At 35.6% G+C, this 18,047-nt stretch overlaps 1 protein-coding gene across 1 annotated transcript; it reads right to left on the bottom strand.

Annotated features, from left to right (window-relative positions):
* Positions 1-2,023: 2,023 nt before the first annotated feature.
* LOC110451562 (putative neutral sphingomyelinase) lies at positions 2,024-16,443 on the bottom strand. The gene is made up of 8 exons (XM_021499653.1): positions 16,239-16,443; positions 13,665-13,767; positions 11,502-11,578; positions 9,684-9,867; positions 8,617-8,826; positions 6,398-6,521; positions 5,024-5,143; positions 2,024-4,357 (listed from the first exon to the last, which is right to left on the bottom strand). The coding sequence occupies exons 1-8, from the start codon at positions 16,271-16,273 to the stop codon at positions 4,032-4,034; spliced, it is 1,179 nt and encodes a 392-aa protein (XP_021355328.1). The 5' UTR covers positions 16,274-16,443; the 3' UTR covers positions 2,024-4,031.
* Positions 16,444-18,047: the final 1,604 nt, after the last annotated feature.

Raw genomic sequence — 18,047 nt, 5'->3', positions numbered from 1 at the left:
ATATATAGGTCACAGCGAGGTCATAGTGACCTACTTGCATTCCATCATCCCAAAATGTCCTTGTACACCAAATCTGGTTACTCCAGGAGAACTAGTACAGAAGATATGCCATGGACAAACTTTTTCAAAAGTGAAGGTCAAAGGTCAAGTCATAGGTCACAGTGACCTAATTCTTGCATTCTGCCATCCCAAGATGTCCTTGTACACCAAATCTGGTTACTCGTGGTGAAATAGTGTAGAAGAAATGCCCCGGACAAACTTTTTCAAAAGTTAAGGTCAAAACACAGGTCACAGTGATATTCTTCATGCACTCTGCACTCTGCCATCCCAAAATATCATTTTACCCCAAATCTGGCTACTCCAGATGAAATAGTATAGAAGATATGTCCCGGACAAACTTCTTGGACGGAAGGACAGACGGAAAGATGGAGTGCAAACCTAAAGTCCCCCCAACCTGCCAGGAACCGTAAGGGGACTAATTAATAGTATAGTATTTTACAGTATAATACTAAATAGTAGCCAGAGTTAAGGCACAGCACAAACTACTCAAGGTTGAGTATATATATATATATGCCTTCAACAACCCTGATAACTATTGGGCAAAGGAGCTGTAAAACACTATTGTTTTTACTATTCCGATTGTTCATAAAAAAATCAAAACAACAAGAGATCCCAGAGGGATCTTGGTGTCCACCTTTGTACCATCTTCATTAGTTCTTTGCCAGTTCGATCTTTTCTCTTTTTCCTCTAATCTGTTTGATCGAGTCATGTTAACAGTAAATGCACCTTGAGGTAACTTTTGATCTAAACTTAATACTGATGTGTATGAAAGCCAACCTTCAAAGTGAGTTTGTCATTTCACATATTTACTAGTACAGTACTTAATGTGAAAGAAATAAAATCGATCATTGCAATATGAGAAAGATCTGTTTAGTTCTTCTTTTAATCCATTTTGTTTTTATGATCAGTCTCAAAATATAACATACACAACGAGAGATCAAGGGGAACCTACATTTAAAATTTGAGAAAGATCCCTCCCGTACTTCCTGAGAAATAGCGATAACAAACTTTCACTATCAAAATCCAAGATGGCTGCCTGTCGGCCATGTTGTTTATCCGATCAGTCTCAAAAATTGCCCTGCACAGCTAAGGACCAAGGGGAACCTATACCTCAAATTTGAGAAAGATCCCTCCTGTAATTTTTGGAAAATAGCGATAACAAACTTTCAATATCAAAATCCAAGATGGCTGCCTGTCGGCCATGTTGTTTATCCGATCAGTCTCAAAAGTTGCCCTGCACAGCTAAGGACCAAGGGGAACCTACATATAAAATTTGAGAAAGATCCCTCTGGTACTTCTTGAGAAATAGCGATAACAAACTTTCACTATCAAAATCAAAGATGGCTGCCTGTCGGCCATGTTGTTTATCCGATCACAGTCTCAAAAGTTGCCCTGCACAGCTTAGGACCAAGGGGAACCTTCATATAAAATTTGAGAAAGATCCCTCTGGTACTTCTTGAGAAATAGCGATAACAATTTTTCACTATCAAAATCCAAGATGGCTGCCTGTCGGCCATGTTGTTTATCCGATCAGTCGCAAAAGTTGCCCTGCACAGCTAAGGACCAAGGGAAACCTACATATAAAATTTGAGAAAAATCCCTCTGGTACTTCTTGAGAAATAGCGGTAACAAACTTTCACTATCAAAATCCAAGATGGCTGCCTGTCGGCTATGTTGTTTATCCGATCACAGTCTCAAAAGTTGCCCTGCACAGCTTAGGACCAAGGGGAACCTGCATATAAAATTTGAGAAAGATCCCTCTGGTACTTCTTGAGAAACAGCGATAACAATTTTTTACTATCAAAATCCAAGATGGCTGCCTGTCGGCCATGTTGTTTATCCGATCAGTCGCAAAAGTTGCCCTGCACAGTTAAGGACCAAGGGGAACCTACATATAAAATTTGAGAAAGATCCCTCTGGTACTTCTTGAGAAATACCGATAACAAGAATTGTTTAAGGACGGACGACGGACGGAAGACTGACCACGGACGCAGGGTGATTTTTATAGCCCACCATTAGATGATGGTGGGCTAAAAAACAATCTGGACAGGATTGTCCTGCCAAGCTGTGACATAGTGGCAATTTGATAGATGACAGCAATCTGAATTATGTCAAAGCTTATCCTCCCACACAGCTACAATTGTATTCTATTCAAATGTAAAGAAGACTGGAAAGTCTTTGTGGTTTACGACTCCAGGTGACGTTACAGCACCTTACGCATTCCATGTAATGGACGCAACAGATGACCAGACTAGTAGCACACAGTGTTTGCACTATAAAACATATAGGGTATACAGCACATCATGGAATGTATTTGAATGGAACTGTGTTGCACACCATCATAAATATTAAAAAGATGCATTTCAACCCATATTTGAACTTGCGGTCCCTAGCTCTTTAATTTATTGTGTTAGATTCCTAGGTATTAATTCTTCCTTAGACCACAACTCTGCCATTACTGACAGTTACAGCAATATTAACACTTTATATCCACATACAAAATGTACACTGGAAATCATCATCTCTCCCATGAATAGCACGCCTCAAAAGCGAACTGTGCATGGGTTCCAACTAAAATTTCAGGGGGACAGTAAGATATTCCAAAACTCGAAAATTTCAGGGAGGAGAGATATGCATCGTCTGTCATTCATATAATCATTGATGTGTTTCTTACTGTAAATTTATTGTTGCTTTAAATGACAAATTCCAAGCAAGTCTTGTGTTTGAATGATTTTTTTTTCTAAATATTAGTGGTCAATCAAACTTCAAAATCACAGATAACATGAATTGTAAAAACGTCTGATCGGAGTGTGGGTCACCTGCCAGCTGACCACGTGGGTTTTCCCAAGTCACTTCGGTTTCCTCCGACATTAAGACCCCTGTGCGCTAACATCCAAGCAAACAATAGTGATTAATATAAATTGTAATGACTTGTCTCATGATCATGATTGTTATAAAATAAATAAAAGTTTATGAATTTAATTGTAAAAACGGTCAAGGTTACATATCTCCACATATACCCAATAGAGGTAAGAGAATAATTGATTACTGTTATGTTCAGTAATCCATGAAATCACACCCAACATTTAATGCACATGAAATATTGATGATTATGTCAAACTCTGATAATAAAATAGACTTTAAATTCAAATCACTACCTGCAGCTGGTCCCATATCTAAAATAATGTCTGCTATGCAAATTACAAATGTACAAAATATTTTTCTAGGAAAATTTTACAAAATACAATCATTAATATGAAAATTTGTTCTCAAGTGTAACCAGACTGTACCCTATTTTTCTATTTAAGCACTGCTACTTAACCCATTCACCCCTAAAGCCACATTTGAACTTTACCAAATCAAAGTTTGTGTAAGTGCACTTTGAAAATGTAGGGGCGAACAATTCAAAGGGTTATAGGTATAAATAAATTTCAAATTGTTATTTCAAACATCTGAAAGTGGACAAGTGCTTTTATCATTCAGATATCTTCAGATCATCGGTTAAAATCCTGACACACAATTTTCAACATAAACAGAGATATTTATGAAACTATAATCTATTCTGACAAGATTCAAGTGGACAGGACATATTCTGGTTCCTTTGGAATACCTTATGTATGGAATACCTTATGTATGGATAGTTTGGAGAAAATAGGTACAGTCTGAACTTTATACAAACATGTATAATTTTGTTCATTTTGACCAGTATATAGGTCATGGCCATTCATTCGATTTATTCACCATATACTTAAAATAATACTGCTTATATATGCAATCAAGTAACAATACAAAGAAATATGTTAAAGCAACATATGTAACATTTTCAGTTATTTCTCAAAACTCTTATCGGTTTAATTTACAAAAGGAAAGTTAGTGTATCCTTTGACAAAGTATGTGATGAAAATTAAAATTAATGTTTGTGTTTGAAGAATCATAAATAAGGATTTTAGCAAAAGTTCTCTGTCAGACATTTAGCTCTTTTCAGAGGTGAGAAGGTTGCTGAGGTCCAGCTGCGTGGCCATAAGTCCGTGACTTTCTATACGACTGAGGATGGCCTTGTTCCATATACAGAATCCAAACAACAGTGTAAGGGCCACAAGAAGCATGCCCCGGATCAGACCGAGCCAGGGCGGGATGTCGACAGAGGACACCATGTATAGGAGACACACAGACATGACGGCCAGGATTGTGTAGAATTGGCTGTTAGACGACACTTTCTTTATCCCCTTCTCTACAAGGCTCTTGGCGTCCAACAGTAATGGGTTTAAGCGGGAGGGGTCTCTATCATAATAAGGTGCTGGAAAAGTTAAAGAAAGGTACATTATTGTATATAAAGATAAAAGAGTTACAGCCTTCAAAAAATATTCATTGATATTTAATAAACAAGAGATTTTATTGGCTGATGAAACCTGTCCACCATTCGTATGTTACACCAGGTTCACAGACAAACAGTTACATGTTCAAACAGGATGTGTTTTTATTGTTATATGGTACAGTAATACTTCAAGATCTAACAAAATTATAAAACGAACATTCTACGAATTGATCAAACTGATCTTTTATTTCAAAGGTACATGTACCCTTCTCAGTAATAAACTTTAAGTTATGTTTCTTATGTCTCATACCAAGTCAGGCAAAGTCTCCCTTATTTCGCAGGAAAACTCTAGATTTTATTTTATTCTCTTTTTTTTTAAATTTTAGAAATCAAAATTTACTTGCATCATTAAATTCAAATACTTCATTGCACAGAACAGCTTAATGGGAATTTACACTTATTATTGTGTCCAAATGATATTGTTCATTATAGTGACACCACATAATTTTTCAGACATAAGTCAAAACGTAGCAATTCATTCATAAACCATGTTCTCACAGAGGCATACCCCCATTTCTTCTTGTACCTACTACCTATCCAATATTTACAGGAAATATATTCATGTTTTCAGTTTCTAAATAGACTCACCATTGTTACTTTTGGAGATAGCGAGTGTGGCGCCGACCCCTTCGTGGTCGGAGTAGTTGTACGGGTGGCCAGGTATCTTACCCATTGTCACCTGACAGTTCACTACCTCCACGCTTGTACCTATAGCATACATATGGATACAGTTAAACCACAAAACTTGTTCACACTGTCAACATGTTTTAAGTTTCAGTAAACTGTGATAGCCATGTCTTAAATCAATACTCACATTTATGAACTTCATCTACTTAGAATGTTTGTGACCTGTGACCTTGACTCTGAGGTAACAGATTTGTGTCCGATATGGGATGTAAAATCTTGTCATGATATTCAGGAAGATAAAATTTCATCAAAAAATGTTCATAGGATAAGTTCATAACTGGTACGTAGATTTTGTTTCAGACAAATATTGGAGTGATTCGTTTCTTTGACATTTTCCGATGACCTTGAACTTGATAGTGGACATGTGTTTACATTGTACACAATACAATATCTTGTCATGTTTCACACACTTAACATTTTTTGTTTAGTAATCTTTAAGATTCAAGTTTTCAAGTTTTATTAGAACTTTAGTCCATTGGCCCATCAGTATACAATACATATTATACACAAATCATGGACAATGTTCAGAGAATGAAGACAATCATATTCCATTATAATACCCTTAATTTGTTTGCCTCATAGATGAATTTTCCTAGTATACACAATTCTTTAATATTATGGACACTCAATAACTGAACAACTTTAAACACAGATGTTTTTCTCCAATAATAGCTTTTGATAAAACTTGATTCAGAAGTTATGTTCTACAGAAGATCAGAACGAATGGACTATGATGAGGAACGAAGTGGCTGCTATTTAACTCCATCGTTCTGTTGGGTGTATATAATTAGGGCCATTATTATTATATACTATATTGATTTAACATCGATACAAATGTTTCAATGATCCATCAATACACATTGGTCAAGAGAGATAAAGGCTCATACAGTAATGGTCAGACACCAAAATCACCAGTACAGTTGAAGGAGAATTCAACAACAGATGTTTTATTGATTGTAAAAAAGATTAGTCTTTAAATCATTTTCTGTCAATGTTTCGTAATAATTTTGTTAGTTCCTTATCATTTAGCATTTATTTTCCACAATAAACTAAATTCAGACTAATGCTTTAGTGATGCTCTGTAATAGGTACACAATTATAGCTTCATGTAAATAAGTCTTTTCTATGTCCATATATTATTACCTGGTACATGTATTACCAAATATTGTGATTAATCAATGACAGCCTGGAAAATAGTCAAGATTTTTTACAAATGGATTGCTTTAGAATACAGATATATGTGGTGAGGTTTATTCATCAATAGAGCCAGCTTACCTTCATTGTTCCTGAAAAGGATGTAGTCCAGCCTCTTGCCTTGGGGACAGATTTGTAATTGGGATTTAGTTGTGAAATAGTTACTGGGAATATCACAAGTTTTACCAGATTCTGTTTCATCGTTCTGAAACACAAAATCCATGTCTTGTAAAATAAACAGGTACTGCTTATTTGAAACAATATGATCACAATTTCTCCCAAAAAGGGAGGTTAGAGGCGGGAGAGAACAATTTTTCTCTCGCAAAGATTTTTCTTTTAATAAACATGAACTTGTTTTCATGTAAATTCATATTATTGGTAGAGTGGCATTCTTAGATCAAACTTCAGATACAATTTAACAATAGAGTTCATGCATAAGTCTAATTTTAAAACTAAATGCAAAATTCCAAACATATATTAAGGTACATGTGTTTGATAGTATTTCAAAAACAAAACTGACATATTTATTAGCTCATCTGGCCCGAAAGGCCAAGTGAGCTTATGGCATGGTGCGGCGGCCGTCGGCCGTCCGTCGTCAACTTTTTACTTTAAACAACTTCTTCTCAGTAACCAAAAGGCCTAGGGTGATGATATTTGGCCAGAAGCATGCTTTGATGAAGGGCTACCAAGTTTGTTCAAATAAATGACCTTGATTTATATTCAAGGTCACAGGGGTCAAATATGTTAAAAACCTTTCAACAACTTCTTCTGATTAACTGAGAGGCCTGGGGAGATGTCATTTGACCAGTAACTTGCTGTGATGAAGGACTACCAAGTTTGTTCAAATAAATGACCTTGATTTATATTCAAGGTCACAGGGGTCAAATATGTTAAAAACCTTTCAACAACTTCTTCTGATTAACTGAGAGGCCTGGGGTGATGTCATTTGACCAGTAACTTGCTGTGATGAAGGGCTACCAAGTTTGTTCAAATAAATGACCTTGATTTATATTCAAGGTCACAGGGGTCAAATATGTTTAAAACCTTTAAACAACTTCTTCTGAATAACCAAGAGGCCTAGTATAATGCCAGTAACATGCTGGAATAAAAGACTACCAAGTTTGTTCAAATGAATGACCTTGACATATATATTCAAGGTCACAGGGGTCAAATATGTTTAAAACCATTGAATGACTTCTTCTTAATAAACAAAAGGCCAAGAGTGATGATATTTGGCCATTAACATGCTGGGATGAAGGACTACCAAGTGAATGACCTTCACCCATATTCAAGGTCACAGTGGTCAATATGTGTTTAAATCTTTAAATGATTTGTTCTATATTTATAGACCGAAGGTCCAGGGTAATGATATTTTGCCAAATGCATGCCGTGTTGGAAGACTATAAACTCTGTTGACCTAATGTCCATGTTCGACATTCAAGGTCACAGGCGTCATATGTGTAAATCCTTAAATAGGTTCTTATGAATCAAACACTGATATTCTGCCTGTAGCTGTATTTTAGTCCACTTTTCAGATTACAAGTGTGAGATTAATACCAGGTGAGCGATGCAGGCCCATTGGGCCTCTTGTTTCATTTACTGTTAAAAAACCCAGAAGAAAATGAAACACTTAAGCATACATCCTTTGCTTCCTCTATCTATTCCTTTCAGAGAAGTGTTTATATTATCAAGTATATTAAAGCACTAGCAAGCATTACACTGATTTTACATCTTGCAAAGACCTGGAACTTTGGAGTTATGTCACATGATATCTAGCCATGATACATCTACGTATGAACTTTGCTGATTAGAATTAAAACAGTCCAGATCAGCATTGGGTCTTTGACCCCATTGCCATGTCATCGTGACCTTTGGGGCACAGACATAAAGGTATGCATGCACATCAATGAAGTTCAAAACAACATATTAAGGCCATGAAAATTTGGCCAGACAAGGTTTTAACAGATGCATAGATGGATAAATGAACAAATGAATGACTGCTTATAATATACCCAACCTCCCCATCCATATTTTGTTGATGGTATTTTAGGGCAAAACTTTTTGAAAAATTCCAGCTTTTAAAAGATTCTTAGTTGATGGGAAATATGAAAACAACGAAAGTTCCAGCATTTGCATCAAGATACCTGGGCATGAAGAATATTGTGAAGGAAATTATTGATTGATTTTCTGTAAAAGACTCCCCCCTCCCCCCATCAAGATAAGCAGTTCACTGATGTGTTACTGAGCAAGACATGTTATAATTATTCACGAACGAAATTTGCAGTTTTTGTAAAACTTACCAGTTCTAACCAAGCATCGCGTAGCTGTGCATTTTCTCTGAGAAGTTTATAACCTAAGTCTGTGGGTTGGAGGTTGAAGTCTCCTGCAGTGATGACAAGGTCACAAAGATGCTTGGTTGCTGTTAGTTTGATCAGCTGGCTCATTTCAAACGCTTGAGAGACTCTATGAGCCAAATACTCATCATCAACTCCATTGTACTCTGCATGGAGCTGAAATAAAAATGACAGGTTGTTTTTTCTTATATTTTCTTAGGTAGGTTTTCTGTCTCTTTCTCTGTTGACCAAACATGTCTGCTTTGTCATTTGAAATCTTTAAATCTTTTATCAAATTACGTAAAAAGACAAATAAAGAGATATGTTTAGTCTAAACCGTAATTTTATTCAATTAATAACACTCCTGTAAATCTGTGACTTAAGAGTGAAATCAACAAAGCTTGGAAAAATCATCGGTTTCATAAATAATCACAAACCTATAAACAGTAGGATCCAGTGGTTATTGTTATCATTATTCATCATTATCATGTAATTATAAGGCTTTTTATAGGATTAAGTTTGGCAAATTAAAGTTAACACTTAGATATCTAAAATAAAAAAATAAACTCCAGAAAAACTACAAGCATAATAAAGCATAAAAGTAGACCAAAATACCCTCCGACTGCTTGTTACACATTAAAGAATATGTGAAGCACATCTTATTTTGTGTCGAAATTTATCGTTCAAATTATGACAAAACTAATATAGAATTTAAAAAAATACTACTGTAAACATCCTTAATTTAATGGGCTCAAATTTTAGTGCACTATCAAATTTTCAAATCTTAGGGCATTGATTAATTGGAGCACCAATTGCAACCCTTCAGCCAAATATTTCAAACACAAAAAATGCTAAAATCAGATTACCACAACTATAGCAGCATTTAGTATTTCTTGAATTTTTGTTGACCCGGTGATCCAATAAAGGCTCAAACAGTTAATTCTAGGTCAGTTATATATAGTATCAGTCCTCTGGTTCTATTAGATCCATAAATAGAAAAGTCTACAAGTAAATTTCCAGCCAATTAGACTTACATGTGTACAAAAGAGGCCGAGCTTGAAGTCCCCGAACTGTAGAACACACATGCCCACACCTTTGCCCCCAAACCAGTCACCATGGAAAACCTTATGGGCATAGCCATTGAGTGAGAAACGATAATAAAATGTCTCCTGGATTGGAAACTTGGAGAACACGCACACGCCACTTCCAATTGCTCCGCTGAAAAGATGACACAAATATAGGATACAGGATGAATGACATTTCTGGTTTAAGTCTAATTATATTCTAGAATAACGCATCCTTAGGGCATGACATGGCAAAAATATTTCCATTCATAAAAAATCCATACAACATAAAACAGGTATTAACATCTTATATATAAGTAAAGACATTTACCGGTAAGTTAAGTAAAGACATTTACCGGTAAGATATAGTAGCATTTAAGTAAAGACATTTATCGATAAGTTTATGTAAGTACCTGTAGAATTGATAAGATCTATAGATGATATAGAATGTACTATGAAATCACTAATTTTTGTGGGGGTTTTAATTCCATTGATTTCGCAGGATTTCTTCATCCACAAATTCATAGGTTCACAAAGTAATTACAAAATTGATATGAAGCAATTCTCAGTTGGAGTGGGAAAAAATAAAATGTGTGCTCCACTAAAATATCTGATTTCACACTAACAGCATGTTTTATAGAGGTAACAGAAAAAAAGAACATGTTCATATAGGTTCACGAAGTAATTACAAGTTCGATATGAAGCAATTCTCGGTTGGAGTGGGTACTCCTAATCCACAAATTCATGTACCCACGAAAAGGTGTTTTGTTGGGAAACAAGAGGCAAAGAGGGCCTGTATCGCTCACCTGAATATTTAGCAGTCATAGCAAAATATTCTCATTAAATATTATACTGTATTGCAAAAATTTCACTGACAAACTTTTTCGGCTCCATCTGTTGAAACTACCAGCAAAATATTGTTACATGTATATGATTCTAGGCTTTTTTGTTCTTCTTCAAGAGTTGTTTGACATATTTTCCCCTGTGACCTTGTAAGTAGGTCAAGGTCATATTCCTTCTCAAACTTTGTTAGCTCTATCCCAAAAAGCTACCAGCCAAATCTTATGAATCTATTCCTTTTGGTTCTTCAGAACAAATCATTTGAAATGTTGTTGACCTCTGTGACCTTTAATGTGGGTTGAGGTCATTTTCATTTGCAAACTTTGTCAGGCGCAATCCCAGAAAGCTACAAGCTACATATTATAAATCCATGTTCTAACATATTTAGAAGAAGTTGTTTAAAGTGTTTGACATATTTGACCTCTGTGACCTTATTAGGAGATCCAGGTTATTTTCATTTGCAAACTTTGTCAGGCGCAATCCCAGAAAGCTACAAGCTACATATTATAAATCCATGTTCTAACATATTTAGAAGAAGTTGTTTAAAGTGTTTAATATTTGACCCCTGTGATCTTGAAAGTAGTTAAAAGTATTTATCATTCTCAAACTTTGTCAGGCTCTATCCCAAGAAGCCACCAGCAAAATATGAAGATACTATACCATTCAGTTCTTCAGAAGAAGTCGTTTGAATTGTTTGAAACATTTGACCCCTGTGACCTTGAAAGTAGGTCAAGGTCATTTTCGTTCCCTTACTTTGTTGGGCTCCTACCACCAAAGCTTTCAGCCAAATATCATGACTTTTCAGTGGCAGATGTGGAAATTCTACCCAAGGGTGTAGAACTTGGATCAGAATTTGGTTAAAGACAAAAAAAGGACTTTGTTTAATAAACAAGAGTTCACAAGATGTATTCGTTCGGTGGGTGTATCAATGTCTATAATGTGTTTTACCTGTAGAAGTAGTGGTTGTAGACAAATACTGCCGACACTCTATCCAGCAATATTTTGAAGTCACCTTTGTCCCACACCTACAAATAATGTTCATATCAGGTCTGGTCTAATTAAACATAAGGTACATGTATTTTAATATAACATTTAAAATAAAACAAGCTACATGTAAAAGCCTCAGAGGCCTAAAAATAATCTCTGAATACTGTTTTGAGCCTGTATATGTATACTGTTGTTATATTTTTTCTTCTTGTCAATGTACATGTTTGTCAACACCAAAACATCTTGACATGTTGGATGGTTACGTTTAAAATTAAGGTCAAATGGTCCCTTACTTGCAGACCTAAGCTCTCTAGTGTGGGTGAGCGTAACCCTAGTCCGAATTAACCGATTAACCGACGACAGACCGATATGAAAAAAGTTGATAAAACGTTAGAATAATTCGGACTAGCGTAACCCCTGAATATGGAGGATGATATATTTGATGACAAGTCATAACTTAAACTCTCATTATTGTTCTCATTATACTTTTTATTTGATTGTAAGCATTATCACTCTTTTTTGGGTCGTGCGTCGTCCGTTAACATTTTACATTTCAAACTTCAAGTCAAGTTCTGCTGGGATCGACTTATGGTCCTGACAAAGTGTTGTTATTTTTCGGGTCAATCAGAAATCCAATAAGGCCGCCATGGCCGCCATTTTGAAAAACTATTTCAAACTTAAAGTCAAGTTCTGCTAGGCCGATTTAACTGAAACTTTGTAGGAATGATCGACTCATGGTCCTGACAAAGTTTTGTTATTTTGCGGGTCGATCAGATATCCAATATGGCCGCCACGGCCGCCATTTTGAAAAACTATTTCAAACTTCAAGTCAAGTTCTGCTGGGCTGATTGAACTGAAACTTGGTAGGAATGATCGACTCATGGTCCTGACAAAGTGTTGCTATTTTTCGGATTGATCAGAAATCCAATATGGCCGCCATTTTGAAATACTATTTCAAACTTAAAAGTCAAGTTCTGCTAGGCCGATTTAACTGGAACTTTGTAGGAACGATCAACTCATGGTCCTGACAAAGTGTTGTTATTTTGCGGGTCTATCAGAAATTCAATATGGCTGACACGGCCGCCATTTTGAAAAACTATTTCAAGCTTAAAGTCAAGTTCTGATGNTAAAAATAATCTCTGAATACTGTTTTGAGCCTGTATATGTATACTGTTGTTATATTTATTCTTCTTGTCAATGTACATGTTTGTCAACACCAAAACTCTCAAAAATTTTCAACATCTTGACATGTTGGAGGGTTATGTTTTAGATTAAGGTCAAATGGTCCCTTACTTGCAGACCTATGCTCTCTAGCGTGGGTGAGCGTAACCCCTGAATATGGAGGATGATATATTTGATGACAAGTCATAACTTAAACTCTCATTATTGTTCTCATTATACTTTTTATTTGATTGTAAGCATTATCACTCTTTTTTACATATATTGTGGTTTATAAGGAAGCAGCCATCTGGACAACATCAAAATATGCATCTGACAGTGGTCCATTGAGATTATAATGTAAAAACTCAAATGAAATGTACAATTGCAATTTTTAAATTCTGAAATTGTGCATTAAAAATGTATTTTTAAATGGGTTGCACTTATTGTATCCTATGGAAATACATTTGACCTTGTGACAGCTCATATAATATAGAACTAAGTGAAGCATTGTCAAACACTTGCACAACATTATATGAAAATGTCCCAAAACCTGTTATTTTTGCAAAAAAATACAACTATCACCTAAAGCTAACATTGTATCCCAAAGCTTAAGTAACTAGAACCTTTTTTATAACAATGTGTTTCAATGGAAAGTGACCTCATCACAAAATGGCCTTGTGAGCAAATATACATTTTCATTCCAATTTTTGAACTGATCTTGAGAAAATATTCTCAGATTTTGATCATCGAGTCCAGCTAAAACATGCATTTCTATACCAATACTAAACAACTTAACTCACATTCATTATATCTGATATCATATATACGATACTATCGCACAGCTATTTCTATTAGATTTCCTTTAATTTCTCATGAATTTGACATTAAGAAATGAAGTGTATGTAACTAACCTTTAGTATTCATTAGAAAGATCTGTTCAAAATTTTGCCAATTATAACTGACCTCTTGTAGAATGACTACGTCGTAATCTCCTCGTTTCAGGCGGTCACCTATAGCGGTCATCCTTTCCATGCGAAGCTGGCATGCTACAGGGGCAGGTACACCCCTATAAAGATAAACAAAATCTTGCTGACACAGGAAAAATTATAAAATATCCAAAAGTACAGAATTACTATAAACAATACTGAAATGCACTCCTAACAAGCGCAGTTACCGCAACTGATTTGTTGAACCAGATTTTTCTCAAATTTGTCTTTTTTTTAGTCTCCTTGTTTAAATGTTTAATACGACATTATAATTAGCCAGATTTTTTTCTATTGAAAATGGACACTAGCTCTAAGAGGTTGGTCTTTTTACTATTAAGGAATCAAGAAGGTGTTTTGCTGTGTATACTGACCGAGTCACAGAGGTTTGCGAAATATTGATGGTAAATATACCAATACATAAAACTATGACATCTATTCATATAACCTAAATGGAACTGTATACATCAGCTAGGACAATTAGGACCAGATTGAGGAAGCCAGTTCCAATTTCTAACAAGAAAATGCAGCAAAGCTGCTGGGCACCAAACCTTTTTTTTTATGAAAACGACTTACTGACGGTCCATCAACCACGAGGGAACGGATCCTACATACTTGATTCTATTTAATTATAATTGTAATATAAATTGTTAATGGCATTAATATTGTCGTTCAGAATATTCCGTTCACACTCAATATCCTTACATTTTGCACTGTTGTCACTCAATAAGTGACCTACAGCACGCAAATGTAGTTTTAACCGCACATACATTTTGGCCTAAATGTCAACGATTTGGTAATAAGGACATCTTCAGAGAGAAAGAAGCCAGGACAAAAGATGATTTACATAAAATATCATTTATACCTTTTGTCAAAATCACAACAATTTTTGCAAATATTTCTTTTGACAATTTACCCATTTGACTATTTTGGATAAAATGTCAAAATCTTCTAGCTAGATTAAAGCGTCAATCATAACCCATCGCCCCGTGGAATAATAGTTGTTACTTCTTGAGACTGTTACGAAGACATATTTTGCCACAACACTGTTTTTTTGGTTATTATCACATCTCTGTTTCATACAAGTGAAATAGTTATATCGTATTGAACGGGAAAATAATGAAATTTTCTATTTCTTACATTTTTTCACGTCACACTCCGCAAATATTGCGACATCAAAAAAGCATGGGAATATGTTGCGTAGTTTTTGACACCAAGTTGTAATGACATCATGCTTGACAACAATACAGAGCGCAATTTTGAATGGGTTTTCACTGCAATTTTGCCATTTGCTAGTATTATCTGGTAAGATTTCCAGACAAAAATGATATTAATTGTGTAGTTATATATATATATATGTAAAAACCATAATGTATGCTGCAACTTAGGTAGACAACACAACCAGTTAGTCTGCCGTCACTTCATCTAAACTTGAAACTGAAAATCTAAGCAGAGAATAAAATGTACCGTTCAGATTGGACAATACTAAAAGTGACGTTTTTACTTGTGAACATATAATGTTTCGTTCTCTTCACTGCTATGAAAATATGTTTTTATCAAATGGAGCTTTCGTGATATTTTATTAGTCAACTGTAATAAATACCGATACCATAGGGTTTAATTACCATATTTTTGTAGACGGTATGCGGCCTCAATTTCCCAGAATGCTTTCATGCATGGGGAAGCACCGGAAGTGAACAAAGTGTTTACAGATCAAACCCCGGCGGCTTGGGGGTTTGAAAAATTGACGACATGCTTTTGACTTTCACCTGGATTATAGTGTTTCACATGTTAATATGCAGGTTTAAAGATAAATCTCTTTAGCTGCTGTTCTGCCTTCCATTGAACAATGTTATAGTTTCAGCAAATGTTTTTTAGACTAGAGGTGGGGTACTATTTTTTTTATGTAAACTCTACAACGGAAGGGCTCAACCCTTTTATCTACATGTATGTGAACAAACGAGTGCAATTGTTTTAAATTTTTAAATCCCATTATTACTATAGACATTGCTACACTATTATGATTAAGGAAATAATAAGTGTGCAACCGGAAAAGTAAGTCGCGAGTGAACGAAATAACAATGATGCATCACCACAAGCTTGAACTACCTTTTAACGATGCCACATCAGCAATTCAACTATTATATTACTTAGCAGAGTTTCAAACGTTAACATAAAAGTAAACATGACACCTGTCATAAACCACAGGCGCCCAATGCATAAACAACATATTAAATCAAAAGCCAACTATTTCATTGACACCAGTTACCATGGACAAACATAGGTAACTAAAATGAAGTATTTGGTACATTGATATGCATCCACTTTGTAAAATTAGTAAGACACTGGTCAGTGAACCACAAACGTTTGTATTTACCTCCCTAACCCAAGATTCATGTGTACACCGGCATGTTCTGTGCAACTTCAATAGATTGTAACTCCAGAAAATTGGTAACCTTTATGCTTAGCAGTTAGCTATTGTAAATAGTGTATAATTACACATTTCTATGATGTATATCCATGTGTTGTCTTTACATGTGTGCTATATACGTACCAGCAGTTGAGAGTCAATACCTTTAGCTGCGACATTTTACTGGAATTCTAAACGACGAAGGAGAGTCTAGAGTAGTCCGAATGTAAGGAAAACACTTATTTCAAAGTTGGGTTAAAACCCGAGAATTCCGAACACTCGGCGAAAGCGAAAGTAGGGGTTGTCTTTCTTACACGCATGGAATTAGGAGAGTAATTATATCATACTGACTTTCCAAGACTTTACCGGCTTTTTCAGAAATTATACCTATAATAAATTGGGATATAGAAGCCTGTGTTTCAAGTAATAATGATTTAATGATATCACGGACTTAGATAACAATCTAATACAATTCCTTGATGATATCACCCTAACTTTCCATGACTTTGCTGGCTTTTTTTATATATTATATATTATACCTATGTGATATAGTTGAGGAGGTATATACTTACATAATAACATGACAAATTGTGTACCATAAGGATACACTGTAGTTTAATTGAGTTTATGTTACATGTTATATATGCACTTAAAATGCAATTAAAAGAAAATTATACCGCATGTATATATTTACCCTTTTCCTATTTCTTGAAATCTTGATCTAGTTATAGTTCGATGATAACAAGTCCAGTGGCGGATCAAGAGACCTATCTGGGGGTGGGGGTGGGGTGATTGAGGAAAGTGGTGAAAATACATGATTTTTAAAGAAAATTATCAGGGTGGGGGGTTTCCTGAAGCCCCCCCAAAAAACCTCTGGATCCGCCACTGAAGTCTGATTAATAAATATAATATAGGAATACGCATCAAAATAAAAGCATTTCCAAACTTTGGCACTGCATATCTATGCTATATGTTATACTCCACAGAGACCAAACTGGCTTTAATGTCTCAAATGGGACACGCGTTAACAACATCGTCTCCAATGCAAACAAATCATAAGGATTTTATAAAATACAACCTGAAAATAAACTCCCAATCCTCGATACTGATATAAAAGAAGAAGTATGGCAAACAATAGTAACACACATAATGGAAAGCTGCTCTTCATGGGACCGACACACTTCATGGGACCGACACAACACAACACTATTCACCACAACGCAGAGCAGCACGATACACACTAGCCGGACTGGCCCTCATTAAAAATACGTAGACTACATACATTTGCAGGTGCGTAGCTTGNAACATGCAATTGGGTTTGTCTTACTCATAATCTGATCCGAGTTAATTGGGAAGCGATGTTACCCCCACTGTCACCTTTACTCAGTCTCCCACACAGTTTCGTCTTCTGTTTGTGCTTTGTGACTGGTTCCTTATACTTGCTCCTGTTATTTGTTGGGCATTTCGAAAAGCGAGGTTGCCCCACTAACTATTAACAATGTATCATATCTGAGGAATTACATATGTATACTATATATTCAAAACTTAAACTCCACTTTATAGTATCAGCAAGGATAAAAACATTATGAAAACCTATACTTGTCAAAATCATGTGCAAGCCCGGGCTTATTGGCTTACATGGTAGCTACGCGCCTGATTTGTACCAAACATATCTACAAAAGTATACACCATCATATCGTAATAGACCCAAGCATTATCTTCATCCCAGCAGACACAACAACAAGGCAGGTCGTTGGTCGAAGCCCTGCTCTGGTCGTCCTTCAAGTTCCTCATAACGAAACTCACGAGTATTTATTTTTGGATCTTACAACATAAACAGGCGAGTGAGACTGGGCGGTATTGGCTGGCTTTGAAACGTTTTCCTTTCATACAGACGTGATTCATTCGCAGTCTTCCAATTGATAGTTGGAGGAGAACACAAAATATAGTTGG

The sequence above is a fragment of the Mizuhopecten yessoensis genome, unplaced genomic scaffold, assembly GCF_002113885.1.
Source record: "Mizuhopecten yessoensis strain PY_sf001 unplaced genomic scaffold, ASM211388v2 scaffold6135_1, whole genome shotgun sequence".
NCBI lineage: Eukaryota > Metazoa > Mollusca > Bivalvia > Pectinida > Pectinidae > Mizuhopecten > Mizuhopecten yessoensis.
This window is presented reverse-complemented; position numbering and strand designations above follow the sequence as displayed.

Coding starts and splice junctions, on each gene's coding strand:
- LOC110451562 (XM_021499653.1), bottom strand. CDS start 16,273: ATGTCGCAGCTAAAGGTATTGACTCTCAACTGCTG. Junction 13,768..16,238: donor GTATTGACTCTCAACTGCTG/GTACGTATATAG, acceptor TTATCTTTATAG/GGGTGTACCTGCCCCTGTAG. Junction 6,522..8,616: donor GCGATGCTTGGTTAGAACTG/GTAAGTTTTACA, acceptor TTTGTGTTTCAG/AACGATGAAACAGAATCTGG.